Genomic DNA, 15,644 nt, shown 5'->3' on the forward strand with positions numbered 1-15,644 from the left:
CAATATTTTTTTTTTTTTTTACAAAAGGAGACTGAAGACATTATACAGTAAATGAAAAGTGTCGTTTTATCAGTCTACTGCTGCACGTTTCCTTGTGAAATCAAAATATAACTAATCTAAACTGAAATTTTAAAAACAAGCCCCAAATCAAATAATTAAGTTACACAAATAAAAGAAATATCTTCATATAAACAAACTAAGGCTTTGTCTGTGCTCCTTCCATCTAAAATTAGAGCCAACCACGTGATTTTAATCATGATCCAAACAAAGATGCAGCATACACACCATTTTTAATCTAAATCAGACTGTGTCATTTCAAAATCTGAAGCAGAAACAGAATGGTCTGACTGTAGTTTTGTGAAATTATACTACATAAAACATATCAGAAGGAAACTCCTGACTACAACATTAGTAATATTAATTATAGTAATAATAATATTAATATCAGTGTTATTTTAGTATCATTGAGAAATGACACTAAAAGATTTTTTTGCTTCAGTTTTGGTTGACTATCTGAACTCTATGAAGAACTCTTACAGAGAAGCCTCACACACTCGGAGAGGAAGAGCGATGTGATCTGATCAGAGGAAGCGGAGCGGCTCTATTTCGGGGGTTTGTTATGGAGGGGCTTTCCACGGCAGGTGGTCTCTGAACAACAGGACACATCCATTGTGTCCAAACTCAGAGCGTTAAACAGCACAGCAGCTGGGCTGATGGAAGAAGTGAGGGTCTTTAATGACACACCGTTTCCTCGTCTTACAGTAGGATTGTGTCCTACAGGAAACACTGACACACACCTGATCACACACACACACACACACACACTCGCTTCAGTCCAGTAATCATGAAGTGTGTGTTGAGCGACAGCTGACACGAGACACACACACAGCCACGATTGAGAGCTCTGTCAGGCATAACATGTCAAACACGAGCACAATTGAGCTGATTACCGCGGTTCACAGCACAGTGACATCACGGGTCATGAACGTCAGACGGGAAAGTGACCAGTCCATTAGAGAACACATGCAGCGAGAGGAACTTCAGCACTCTAGATTCTCACATCTGACACGATCGTCCTGATGTTTCTGCCGGAGAACAGCAGAGTTCAGCAGACACGGCAGTAAAGGTTCACATGTCACTCCTGAGAACTGAACCCGTGACTCTGGCGTTGCTAGCGCTGTGACCTACTGTCTGAGTTACAGGAATACTGATCTCTGGTGACTCTAATGAGACTCATCTGACACACATCTACTAGAGACGGATGATAAACACAGAATACAGTCATGCAGTTCACTCAGAAGAACAGAATCACAGAAGCACAAGAGGAGTTCAAGTCTGAATCAGTTCATTACTGTCTGTGATTGTTAAGCATATAATACACAAGCCAGAACTCAAAGTTCCTCACCACAATCTGTTAAAATATACGTTCAGAATGGAAATGTAAAACGGTCCTGATCTACAAATCCCCCACACACACACACACACACAGTCTCTCATGTGTTTACAACCACACATCATCAACACTCCACATTTGGGTGGAATATTAAACATTAATACACAGATTGATCAGATCTGATCTCGTTACTGATCTTCACAACAGCCATAAACCTTTACAGAGCACTTCCTGTCTCCTGACAGAGCTCTTCCTGTTGAAACACTCATGCTGACCAAATGAACTGCTGAACCCACTGATAAACTGTCCGTCTGTCAGTGATTTCAGCTCATTCTCTCCTGCTTCACAATCATCCCAAACATCCCCATAAACCGCAGTGAGAAATATCACAGAAATATCAGGCATTCTCAGCGACCTCTGACCTTCACTGGGGAACAACCAAGGGCTCACGCAGAGAATATGACTGAAATGTGTCCTAAAATTTCACTCTTGTTCAAAAGAGTACTCAAATGCTCTTTTAAACAGATGAATCACTATAGTTACAAAATCAATCACTGCAATTCTAAAATGGATCACTAAATTCCAAAAAAACTAATGATTGCAGACCTAATCATGAAATCAGTTCTATTGTGATTGGCCACTGCAGCTGCTCATTTACATACAGCTTTGGGTTATTAACACATCACATGATGATAACTGGATCACACTCAAGAGTGTGTTTGCACTACAGCATAATCTAGTGAACACACACGGTCAACACATCTCCAGCGCTGAATGAAGTGTAGCAGTGCAGATGAATACAGGCGGCTCCTGCGGGGCCCCGAGCACTTGCAAGTGTCCCCTGAGAACAAAGACAGACAACAACTGTCCTGAAGTGTGCGGGGGTTCGGTGGGTGAGATGAACCTCCTCCATCCTAAAACACACCCTGCTGCTTTCACAGAAAACACAGCGTGAGCTCATGAGGACAACACACACACACACACACACCGCACAGAGACAAAGAGAGAGAGACAGACAGAGAGAGAGAGAGAGAGACAGACAGAGAGAGAGACAGACAGACAGAAAGAGAGAGCAGGAGGAATTTGCTTGATGCAGCACAGATGAAAAACACACACTTTAGAGAGAGAGAGAGAGAGAGATAAGAACGAGAGACTGGTTTACTACAGCACTAATCTTATCAGTGTGCATGACTGACCTGCACTACAGCACAAACCCTGAACACCACACACACACACACACACACACACAGAGCACAATGAAGACAATGATCTACAGATCACCTGACATCAGATGGACACACTCACTCTCTTTGTCTGTCTGTATGTGTGTGTGTGTGTGTGTGTGTGTGTGTGTGTGTGTGTGTGTGAGTGTGTGACGTGTGACGGCTGGCGCTCTGAGCTCTGGGCTTGATTTGAAGGCAGCGCGGCCCGGCTGGTTTTAATTCAATCAAACATGCTCCTTTTGGGAGCGCTGCATGGAAACTCCAGCACGTAATGTGACCCATTTAAAGCCCTTCTGCACTTAAACAGAACCGGCCACATCCAGATTCCCGTCGACTCTCATGCACAACACTACACATCCACAGGATCAGAACGCAGCGTGTTCTCATGCTGATGAGCTCCGCCAGCAGCTGTGCTGCAAACAGCAGTGTCTGCTTGACCTCTGACCTCCAGCACACATTCAATTAGCATTTTAACACTGCATTTGACTCGGGTTTCACATTCACACACACAGACACACTCTGGCTCGTGTTACAGATGATCTTACTGTAAAAAAAATACACAATACTCCAGTTAAATGCTGTGAACTCTAAAAAATAAATCACTACGCAAGCATTCTAAAAAAATTACTTAAATTTGAAAATGAATTGCTATAATTTTAAAATAATTACCTAAAGTTCTTAAACGAATCATTAGATTTCAGAAATGAATCATTACTCCAAATGAACCATTATTGTTCCAAAATGAATTACAGCAGTTTTAAAATGAATCATTATATTTCTAAATGAAATATTATAGTTTATAATAGATTTAATATATTTTAAAAAAATGAATCACTATGGTTCTGAAAAAAAGAATCATGGATCAGAAACGAGTCAATACATTTCTAAAATGAATCAGTTCTACAATGAGTTATTGTAGTTAAAAATTAACCACTGTAGTTCTAAAAAGTCTAAGAAGTCACTGCAGATCACGTCAGTTTGTTTCCTCATTAGAATCTGGCCAAAATCAGCGTGATATTCCTGCATCTGTGTCTATGAGGGTCTGAAGTGCTGTCTCTGTAGGAAGCTCACTAGGTTTGGACACATTCAGATCAGATCGCAGGAATGAGACGCAGACAGACTGTGTGGTCTGAGATCCAAACAACACACAGTGTTTACCGGACGGCCCACAAACAGCGGCTCTGAGTTTCCACTGCTTCATGGAGTCGCTCTGAATGGAGGACAGCGTCTCTATCTTGGCAGCGCATGAGAGGGACGCGTGTGTTTTCTCTTGGCTTGAGCGGCCTGTAATGAAGCGTCTGTGTTTTTATGGTTGGAGTGGAGAGCGGCAGGACCGTGCACGCTCTTATTCTTAGCTTCCATAAAGTGAACGTTCACTGATGATCTAGCACTGGTAAACCAGCTAACCTCAAACAGACCTTAAAGGGCCAGCGCAGGGGAAAAAAGACATCACGCTGAGCCCAGATCAGTCAATCTGACCATGGGCCCAAGGCATTGTGGGACGCAGCTGGGTCCTAGATGCAAAAAATGTCAATAAAGCCAAGGTTATTAGGAAAAAAAAGATTACTGGTGTACGAACATACCGTCTTTTTACTTCAAATTATTACGTTTTTCATTATTAAATTCAATGTGTTACTTAAAGAGTTTTTTTTATATATATATATATTTAAAATTTACCAGCAATTTCTGAGTAAAAACCGTTTCTACACAAAACTATTTCCCCTAAAGCAGGGATATTATACTACTTTGCCTGTTTTTAAACAAAGAATGTGAAAAAGATCAGGCATCAAACTTTATAATGCACAGCAAAATTGTAGTTAAATATGTAATTATCATCGATATCTATTATCTGCCTGACAATAACAGAAATAAAACAATACAGATCTCTCATCATTAACATATTAAGACCACATTCATTAATTACATGACAAAACTCTCATCAATACCTTTATAGCCAGCAACGAGAATCAGTTTCACACTGTTTTACCGTGGTACTCATCAAATAACAGATTTCTCCGTGATAGCACCTTAGATTCATTATAAAACCGAGAGATTAATATTAATATTTTCGTTAATATTATTACACAATCCACGCCGTGACGGTATAATTGTGTGTTTCTGAACGAATAAAGAGATAAATGAAGCTTCAGTTTGAATGAGTGAAATGTTCCTCACGGAAATCAAATCACCTTTAACCGAAAATCAAATGCAGATTAACCAGCTCTATTCTTAAACCTCAAGTTATTTCACGTTAAACCAAATAAAAACGAGTAAGTTGCAGAGACAAAGTAAGTTAAGAGAGGAACTCTTCGTGTCTCTGCCACGACTTTCCGTTCTGGACACACACCGATAAAAGACCGAGAAACCGATTCAAAAGAGCGACTTTCTGCCTGAAGTCCTCACATCGGGCCGGTCTAACGTTAAACACGACGAATCTGATATATTCCGTTAATCTGATGCGATCGTGAGGTAAATCTGAGGTAAATGTGCAAATCTGAGGTAAATCTGAGAGAACAAAAGCTACTCACGCTCGCGCGCTCCTCGGCCGGACGGTCCCGCGATGGAAAGTCGGTGATTTCAAACATCCAGAGAACGAAGGTTTCCGTTAAACCGTCCGCGAGCTCATGGACTCATTCACCAGCACACTCTCTCTTTCTCTCTCTTTCTCTCTCTCTCTCTCTCCCTCCCGCGTGCGCGCGCTCGGTCCACCGTCACCACGGCAACACACCGGCGCTTCCACGCGCGCTCCCAGCTGGACTCCGTCTCTAGTCAGGCCTGAACGCGCAGTGACGTGTCACAATCAAGACACTGAATGGGTTAAAAGAACAAAAAACATTTTTTGTTTAAATAAGTAAATATATAAATCGCTTCTGAAGTGTTGGAATCTGTCTGTCCGTCTGTTGAATTATTATCAGAGCTGGATTATATATTGTTCAGAATTTATTGATTCACTTTAATTCCTCTTTTTCATCTTTAAATGTTCCTTTGTAAAATATAAAACTGCTTTTCTAGATTCAGAAAGTCTTCAGTTTGACTCAAAGATCAGTTTGAGCGCTGGGTTTAACAGAAATCCTTCCAGTTTTAAGAAGAGTTTTCTCAATATTTCCACATTGCATCAGCTACTGATCAACACACTCGATTTGATCTGAATTATCACTCACTAAGTTATTTAACAGTGTATTATTATGTCTCACAATGCACACATTTAACTTATTTCTAATGTGATGCAGGGATTCCCAAACTTTTTTTGTCTTCTCTGAAGCATAACATGCAGGTAAACAAATAAAAACTTTTTATTTTGATTGAGGTTATTTTTAAATTATTTATTTTAGATGACTTTAATTAATTGTTTTAATTCATTTTCTAAATTTGTATGATTTAATTCATTATTTGCTTTTCATTAAACTCACAAACATCCTTTATGAATCCCAGTTTGGGATTATATATATATATATATATATATATATATATATATATATATATATATATATATATATATATATATATATATATATTGCATTTCCATATCAATATGGTACAAGATCATCTTATTTAAATCATTGTGATATGTCAAAAGTAATCTAAAAGTAATCACATATCCTAATGTGTAATGGGATGGATTACGTTACAGACTACAGTTTTTGTCAAGTAATGTGAAATTAATAATGGATTACAACTTGAAAGTAAATCTACCCAGCTTTGTTTTTTATTATTATATTAACATTTTTATTATTAAATAACTCCTTATTCTCCAGTTTACATCTCACAATCCCATTTTATTTATTAATTTATTTATCATTTTTATTTTGGCCAGAGTAAAAAATAAGAAAGGTATATTCAGACTTTTTGTTAACATCTCTCAACGAGTTCATACACGATCAGGGATCTTTCTCATAACTTTATCTAATGTTCTGGCAAAGTTCTCTCTGAGTTTTAAACTAATGTTAACAGAACCTTCATTCAAGGTTATCTGGCTTTCATAATGTTCTCGAAACGTAACCCTAACTATTTTTCCTGAAACATATTTGCCGGACATTTAAATAAAAATTTACCAAACCTTCAAACTGAACATTCCCAAAATATTTTCAAAATTAGAAAATGAATTGTACCCTTAATGTTCATGCAACCAATGAAAATGTGTTTGTGTGTGTGTTTTAAATTATTGGTTATCTTTATCATTAAAACTGGATGTAATACAGAAATAATATTTTCATTATGGGAATGTTAGCAGAAAGACAGAAAAGAATTGCAAGATGAGCTCAGAATTCTGAGTCTGACTTATAAAACTCAGAATGTCAAGAAAACAGTTTTTATGCTGAGGCTGAAAGATGTTTCCATATCTGTTCTTTCTCTCTGTGTTCTCTCGCAGGTTTCTGTAATCTCTCTCTGTGTGTGTGTGTGTGTGTTTGTTTGGACGGCACACATTCTTCACCCGCTGTAACCCTGACAGACCTCCACTGATCCCAGATCATCCGCGCCCCGTCACACACAGCTGAAGAAATAAGAGGTGTGTGAGCTCACACACACACACACACACACACACACATCACAGAGGAGATGTTTGCTGCTCATCAGGTCATCGTGCAGTGTTTCTCCTCACATTCCTGAGCCAGCGAGCTCTGAGCGTCTGAAGGACACACGTCTGAGTTTACCAAGGACTTTCCTCAGGAGACTTCAGTAAAAGCTTCCATTTGTTCTCAGTTTAATCTCACAGCTTTCTCGGAGAAACAGCTGAGATGCAGATCCTCACACAAACACCGCTCAGCTGTGTGCAGTAGATCTGAATGCATGGCGCTCCTCCAAAATTAACTTTGCATTCACCTGCAAACTCCCTCCTCATATCATTCATATATCACAAAAGGTTTGCACAAATAAAGAGAATCAAAGAGATGGAGACACATCAAAACAAAGGAGTGCAGGATGATCCGAGGCAGATTTACAGTGATTTTACCACAGTAAAAACTGTTCTGAGAACAACTGACAAAGAGTGTGTGAAGGAGAGAAAGCTGGAAGAGAGAGAGCAGATGGACGAGTGAGAGGAGAAGACAGACCGTCTCTGATCTGAGCTCAGTACTGCAGCTGACATCTGATCACAGGTCAAAGGGCACGCCCACGGTTAGCTGCAGGACGGCTGGAGGTGTTTCCTGAGACTCACACACACACACTCACACACACTCTTATCACACACACACACACACACACACACACACTCACACGCACACACACACACACACACACTCTATCACGCACACACACACACACAAACACTCAGCAACATTTAAGTTTTTCATTAAAAGTAGATCACATGACACAGATCCACGTCACATGAGGAGAAACATCAGAGACACACACTGTCTTCATCAGCTGGATCTCACCTGACCTCCATCTGACCCTGCACAATCCATCCATCAATCATGTCTCTGTCTTCATTTTTATAATGAAATGTTCCTCCCCAACTCAATCCTAAGACATCTTCAAGAACAGTCTTCAAACCCATCTCTTCCATCGTTATTAGACTCTCTAACTTTGGCAAAAGTAATCTAACTACCTTTCTAATCTTTTTGTATTCTATTTTTTCAATGTTCCTTTGTGTGCCTCATAAGGACCGTATCTGTCGGTCACACACGTGACCCGTCCCCCCTCCGTTAATGTTGACGTGTAACGGGACACACTGCAGCGGTTTGGAAAAACACCTCCAGCACTTTCCCAGAGTCCCTCAGTCAAAGCACACAAAATTACCACCTTCATCTGAGAGCGAGAGAAACATAGAATCTGCTCTATTTTCAGCTGCAGCACGTGACTCAAATCAGACCGTCAGATCCCACAGAAACACTTCCTCTTCACACCTGATAACAGTCCATCTCAAGAGATCAGGACCATCCGGAGTCTGTGTGTGTGTGTGAGAGAGAGAGAGAGAGAGTGAGAGAGTGTGTGTGTGTGTGAGAGAGAGAGGGAGAGAGTGTGTCTGTGAGAGAGGAGTGAGTCTGTGTTGGTGTCTGTGTGTGTGTGTGTTAGAGTGAGTCTGTGCGTGAGTCTGTGTGAGAGTGTGTGTGTGAGAGAGAGAGAGAGAGTGTGTGAGAGAGAGAAAGAGAGTGTGTGAGTCTGAGTCTGTATGAGAGTGAGTGTGTGTGTGTGTGTGTGTGTGAGAGAGTGTGTCTGTGTGTAAATCTGAGTCTGTGTGTGAGTGTATGTGTGTGAGAGAGTGAGTCTGCGTGAGAGTGTGTGTGTGACAGAAACAAATGAGACATGATTTCCAATTGGAAATATTCTAACACTAAAAAAAACAACAAAAAAAAAACAGATGTCTTCCAGTGAAAAAATATCTAAACATCCTCAAATCAAGACAGACGACAGCAAGTACTGAAGTCTTGTTTTCTGAGCAATTGATCAAAATGAAATGAGTTTAAGATTAAAACAAGAACAAGGATCTGTCAATGAGGGATGAAAAATAAAATCAGTTTATAAGGAGAAACAAGATTCTAGTTTTATGAGTCTGGAGAAACATGATGGTGAGTAAATGTTTCCAGCAAATGTATATCATGATGTTGATATTCGTACAGTAACACAAGACTGAAACACTGAAAGATACAGAGACATGTGGAGACACTGAGCTTCTGCTCCAGCCAATCACAGAGCACCATTCCACAAGCACAGGAAGTGCAGAGGAGGGGGAGGGTCCGATTACAGGAAGTGAGCTGTAGTTTCTGTGCCGTCTCTGGAAAAGTCTGTCTCCTCCTCGCTAATGGCTTTTCAGTCTGTTGTCCGTCTCTAGAGCGAAGCACAAACACACTTCAGACTGAAGAAGACACAGAACTGATCCTGAGAGGAGCTGACGTCACCGGACCGGACAGAGAGAGCTTCATATCACACTAAAACTGTAAAAGAGCTGTCCCTCAGACCATCAGAGATCAGGAGGAGTGTGTGTCTTCATCAGGTTTGGAGAAATGTAGTAATAATAATGGATGCTCTGCAGTGAATGGGTGCCGTCAGAATGAGAGACTGATAAAAACATCAGAATAATCCACAGCACTCCAGTCCATCAGTGGTGAACAATAATAAAACACCATTATAAACCTACTCTATCATATTTCTAAAAATTACCATGAAACCTTCAGAGTGTTTTATCAGCTCAGAGATCTTCTAGTGTAACTGTACAAGCGTCCAGCTTCAGCTCGACTCAGATCTCTCCAGTAAAGGTCAGAATACGGTCAGTAATTGACTCACTGATTTACATTACATCTCTGTTTTTGTCAGAATAATTCAGATTTTAAAATGGGGAGTTAGTTTTGAGTTCTGAAACTTGGAGAATGTTTTTATTGTAGAGAAAACATGTTTATGTGTAAATATCAAAAACAGTTTGATTCCGTTTCATGACACACACACACACACACACACACTCAGAGCAAGAATCGAGCAGAGGATAGAAATATTCTCTAAACTTCACGAGTGTCTCATCACTGACGCTCTTCAGCTCATTCATGACTCGTCCTCTCCTCATTCCCAGGGTCCCCAGGCTCCGGTGGTTTCAGGGTCACAGCGGGGGTCGTCGGGGGGGAAGACGATGGGAACGGCCTGCTTCTGGTACATCTGCAGGCGTCTGAGCAGGAAGGACACCACCTCCGGCCGCTGATGGGACACCTCCACACGCTCCTCGGGATCCTTCTCGATGTCGAACAGCATCACCTGCTTCAGCGGCTCCGACGCCTCCAGCACACCACCACCAGGGGGCGCAAACCACAGAGGACAACCTGAGAGAAACCATGAGCTCCGTCACACACACACATCCACCAGTGTGCCAGAAAACCTCACACGAGCTGATTACATGATGCAGAGTTAGAATCACAGATTCAGGGTTTCTGCAGACCTGATGAACGTACATGTAAGACTCTTTAAAGACCTTTTGAAGATCAAGAACATGTGTTAAATAATCTTCCTCAGAGAATACGAGACTTAACCAAAAGTGCGATTAAATGCAGAGGTTGAGTGTGAGAGTGTGTCGTCCTCAAACCAGAACTTCATCAGGCAGATATGGGCAAAGGAATGACCTTTGACACGGGGAAGTGAACCGTTACCTGGGTAACCGGTGAGAAGCTTCCAGTTCTTGTAACGAATGGCAGCGTGAACCGAGATGTTAAACTCTGAGCGAGAGCCGAGAGCGGCGGGACGAGGAGCTGATGACCGCAAAGACTCCTCCAGAAACTCACCGGACACCTCTACTCCAGGACCTGAAGGAGACACAGAGGACAGAACAGCTCAGGTGCGTCTGCTGTTAAACCGGGTTCTGGTCTGGGTGTGAACCGCTCTCTGACTCACATGGAGCGGTGTCCACATACAGCGGGTCGATGTTGTGCAGAAGCTCGACTCGAGGAGACGCTTTCCCGCGACTGAAAGCACAAACACACACTCAGACACACTTCCTGTCTGCAGGCACAGCTCGTCTGATCATTAGGATGAAGTGATGATGATGATGAAGAGCAGCTCACTCTCACCTGATAGCCCCCCACACGTCGAACCCGTCCAGAGGTTTGGTTCCATTCGTCGACGCCCCTGCCAGACCCACAATCGTAGGCAGCCAATCAGAGACGTGGATGAGCTCTCGACTGACAGCTCCAGGCTGCTCTATGAGTGGGCCGCTCACAAAGGCCACGCCCCTGACTCCTCCCTCCCACAGAGACCACTTCCTGCCACGCAGAGGCCAGTTGTTTCCTCCCGTCAGGGTCTGACCGCCGTTATCTGGCCGACAGAGAGGAAACAGCGCCACCTTGTGACGGATCAGGCTTTCTGTGCCAGGCTAAGACGGGTTTAAAAGTACAACTTGTCCATTAGTTTTCAATCCATCTTCCTAAATATGAATAAACAATACTTGGTTTGAAGATCTCAGTAAGTCTTGTTTTCCAGTGAAAATGTCTGAAGAATCATAAACCAACCATACATTTCCCCGAGAAGAAAAGTCAGATAAAACAAGCCGTTTCTGCTTCATGTGAGGTTCTGATTAAAACAAGATCAAATATCTCAGAGAAATCTTCATTAAAGGGGAACAAGTGTTCATTCTTCACTGACAGATATTTGTTCTTGTTCATTTCTCCTCAAACAAGCGGTGTCGCCAGATCGGCTGGGTTTCTGATTTTGACTGGGGCACTGATTACGTTTCTTAATTCTGATCTTTTGGGGGGTTTTGTCTACATATGCATCGGCTTGATCTGCTGTCGACACTGAAAACCATGCTTTTGTGTTTCTGAGGGTTAAATGAGTTTGTGCAGTCTTTGGCTGCTGTTTGCAAATAGTTGACATACTTTAGGTTTGGACATTTCTGTAATTGCTTGTTCTCGTTTACAGTATTTGCCATGTTCAGATGTATTTCCTGTGGCACTGTTCTAAAATGCCCAAAACATTTAATGCTGAAAGAATGTGATAAATTTTTATCAGGTTTTTTTTTTAAAGAGTGTTTGAGCTGAAAACCATCGACTCAATCTGGCAACCCTGAAAACAAGACTTCATTTCTTGATTTACTTCTCAAGTAAATGTATCTTGATTTAAGGTTTAGATATTGATACTGGAAAACAAGATGAAGATATCGAGGAAGATAAAATGTTTTGCAACATTTAATGCCTTGACTTTAAGAAATTAAAACTTAAAGCTCAGATTTAAGACTTTTAACCCACAAAACTCATTCATTTTGACTGATTATGCACGTTTACTCTCTGACATGTTGTGGAATACATCATTTGATTCTCCTTTGAATACTGTCTTAATAATTAACAGCCACCATAAGAGAACCAACAAAAGTTGATTGAAATATTGAATCTATAAAGTACTCGTGAGCTCTGATGATAAATACAGGTCTGCCTGGAAGAAGAGCTTGTGTCGTCTCAGTGGGACTCTCCTGGCTGGTCTGGCTGGTTCTCTCAGTACCTGTTGAGAAGATGAGGACGGTGTTGTTCCAGAGCCCTGAGTCCTGCAGCGCCTGGCTGATGTTCCCCACCGCCTCGTCCATGGCCGACACCATCCCGGCGTACTCGCGCCGCCGCTGGTCCTTGATGAAGCTGTAGGGGGCGACGTAGCGCTCGGGGACCTGCAAGGGCCCGTGAACCGCCTGCAGCGCCACATACAGGAACAACGGCTGAAACACAAGACAAACGCTCAGAAACCACTGACAGAAAGACCAGAGACCGGAGCAAACCTGCAGCAACACGTCTGATGAGAGACTTGTGTGTGTGTGTGTGTGTACTTTCTCAGGTGTGTGTCGTGTGATGATGTCCGTGGCTCTCTGGGTGAAGAGTTCAGTGGAGTAGAGTCCTGTGTAGTTGACGGCCGTGTCCTCTCCGTCTCGTAGGTCCAGAGCACAGCGCGACACGTTCAGAGGAGTGATGAAACTGCACCTGGTGTGATTGAAGTAGTCCTCCGAACCCGTCAGGTAACCTGCAGACACACACAACGACACGCGTGTCACATGATCCAGCTTTTGACTGGTCTGTTCCTGGTACCTGAGGCTGAAGCACGTACCGAAGAAGCTGTTGAATCCTCGGCGTGTGGGCAGACAGGCCTTCCTGAACATGCCCAGGTGCCACTTGCCCACCATGTGTGTGTGGTATCCAGCGTCCTGCAGGAGCTCGGGCAGCAGCTTCTCGTCCAGAGGAACACAGTAGGGCTGACACGGCCAGATGATCTGATGCTGCAGACCCGTGTGAATCTGACACACAATCAGACCGTACTCATCACATACCACGCTGCTTCCAACAATACCATGGGAAAACTGGACAGGCTTTGGACACACGTCAACACACGCTCATGCATATTCAAAGGAAATTCATGAAAAATTAAACGCATTAGTAAAAACAACATCCTATGCCCTTTTTGACACAACAGATCACATTCAGGAAATTAATTAGATGTTACATTCTCAATAGGGTTTAATACAATTGCAGTCACTCTACTTATTTCATTCCTTTTTATGGACAACTGGTATGTAATAAATACTTGAATTGTTAAATATGACCAATAAGTGTTGTACAGAATACACACATGCACGTTTATAGGTATTTCACACTAAAAATACACTAAAGAATCTACTTAGAGCTGTCATATTAACTTTATTTCATTTTAATTCTACTTCCTCAAACTCAAACCTCATGACTGACACCACAGATCTTATTCAGGAACTGAATTCAGTTCAGTTTCAGCTCGTTACTGCTGTACTACAGTGTTGCCAGGGGCGCGTTTTTCCCGCGGAATCGGGCTACTGTTACACTCACTGTTACAATGTTGCGTTGCCGCGGCTTGTTTTCATGTTAAAGCGACCAAGATAACGAGAAATTTTACCCCTGGAAAGCGAATTATACCAGGGAAACCCGCGCCAAAAACGTGCATTTTAACTCACGGAACGCGATTTTTAGTCAGGGTCGCGATTGGGCGCAATGTGCGGGTTCTGTGGTGAAACATGGCACCCCTGGAGGGTTCTGACCTGGTAGCGGCCCGTCATCAGCTGGTTCCGGGAAGGAGTGCACAGCGGCTGCACGTAGTAGTTCTCCAGCCGAACCCCGCGCTCGGACAGACGGTCCAGATGAGGAGTCCGGATCTCAGAGCCGTGGTATCCCACATCATTCCAGCCGAAATCATCCGCCAATATCAACACGACATTCGGCGGTTTGGCCGCGACACGGGCGACAGAAACGAGCAGAAAACACAGCGCGAGTCTCCTCAAAGTCATCCTGAGAAGAGGAAGAGTCGCTCTCGAACATCTGAAAAACTCCTGTCACAGTCTGAACTAAAAGAGAAGTCAGAACTGTGATAAACTCCCGAGTCTCAGCCCATGAATATTACTTCCGTTACGCTGACGTTCCGAGGAACTGGTTATGAATATTAATGAGCCTTCGGTCGCATAGCGTAATTAATATTCATGAACGACGTTTTCCGTCTTCTTAGCTCTTCTGTTATGTACAAATGTTTTGGGGTCAAATTGATCCCAATTATTTAAATATATCTATAAATTGCTCAAGTTGACAATATCATTTATTTATATTTATTACACTTTACCTATAGCTGAAAAATAACTTCTTTAAATATATAACCCTAACTGCTATTTTCTCTGAATCACTTACATCATCCAAATATTGGGCTAACGCCTCACTCAGTGTATCCTGTGGTCTTTTATCTTTAGACAGAGAATGACAGTCAAACCTGAACTTTTTGACATTTTGGAGACATTTGATTGGTCCCCATGAGGAAAATAACTTTTTTGTTTTAGAAGTTGTTTTGGAAATGCAGAATGTTTTATGTGATTGGTTGTGTTAGGGGAAGGAAATTCAGTTATTACAGTATAAAAAGTATTATGTCTATGGAAAGTCTACATAAGTTTTTTTAAACACATTGTTGTATGAAATAGTAGATATAAAGATATATGAAACTCCGAAAAGGACAAAAAAATCGCTTACATATTCAGTCCAGTAATAATGAAATGCCAAGGCATAAATTATATTTACTCATTAAATATTTAGTCATGAGAGGCAACAGAGAAATTAATCAGGAAAAGGTAAAACGCAATAGAAATTTATTCTGCATATAATGTTAGATCTTTTTTTTCACCCAAAAAAGTGATGTGGTCAAAACGAGAGCAGACATCACCAGACGGGTCATTTTAAAAACTTGGCTAATACATTTAGGTTTAAAGATATAATTATCTTATTTTTTAGAGAAGTCACAGTTGCTTTGGAGTCAGTTTGACTGTGTTGTGCTCATCTGCTTGTCTGTACATAGTGTGATTTATTATTAATGTGTTTACTGAGTCGAGAGGGAAAGTGTGTTTATTGACAATGAAAACACACACCACAGAGAGACAGGAATAATCAGAGGTCGTTCAAATATTCGGATGATCCTAGAATCTGTAATACTGAGATAACTGTGCTTTATTAAAGTCGTAAGACTCATCAGTCAGTCTGATCCCACAAGAACACACAAGTGTAAAATACTGACTGTGGAAATAATTCACAGAATATGACATTAAGACACAATGTTTAGCAGCAAATCTTCAC

The 15,644-nt window shown here is 41.7% G+C and overlaps 2 protein-coding genes across 2 annotated transcripts in view; both read right to left on the reverse strand.

Moving 5' to 3' along the window:
• Positions 1-9,045: 9,045 nt before the first annotated feature.
• LOC113090446 (arylsulfatase B-like) lies at positions 9,046-14,604 on the reverse strand. Its single transcript, XM_026256273.1, has 8 exons — positions 14,078-14,604; positions 13,120-13,306; positions 12,845-13,035; positions 12,529-12,736; positions 11,106-11,349; positions 10,930-11,000; positions 10,689-10,841; positions 9,046-10,364 (listed from the first exon to the last, which is right to left on the reverse strand). The coding sequence occupies exons 1-8, from the start codon at positions 14,321-14,323 to the stop codon at positions 10,111-10,113; spliced, it is 1,554 nt and encodes a 517-aa protein (XP_026112058.1). The 5' UTR covers positions 14,324-14,604; the 3' UTR covers positions 9,046-10,110.
• Positions 14,605-15,398: 794 nt separating this feature from the next.
• The window catches only part of LOC113090445 (dimethylglycine dehydrogenase, mitochondrial-like), an 11,302-nt gene continuing 11,056 nt past the window's right edge, over positions 15,399-15,644 (reverse strand). The window contains exon 16 of the mRNA XM_026256272.1: positions 15,399-15,644. This exon is cut by the window's right edge and continues 384 nt beyond it. The gene's annotated coding sequence lies outside the window, so the exon portion shown is untranslated.

Source organism: Carassius auratus, unplaced genomic scaffold (assembly GCF_003368295.1).
Source record: "Carassius auratus strain Wakin unplaced genomic scaffold, ASM336829v1 scaf_tig00055378, whole genome shotgun sequence".
In the NCBI taxonomy this organism is placed as follows: Eukaryota; Metazoa; Chordata; class Actinopteri; order Cypriniformes; family Cyprinidae; genus Carassius; species Carassius auratus.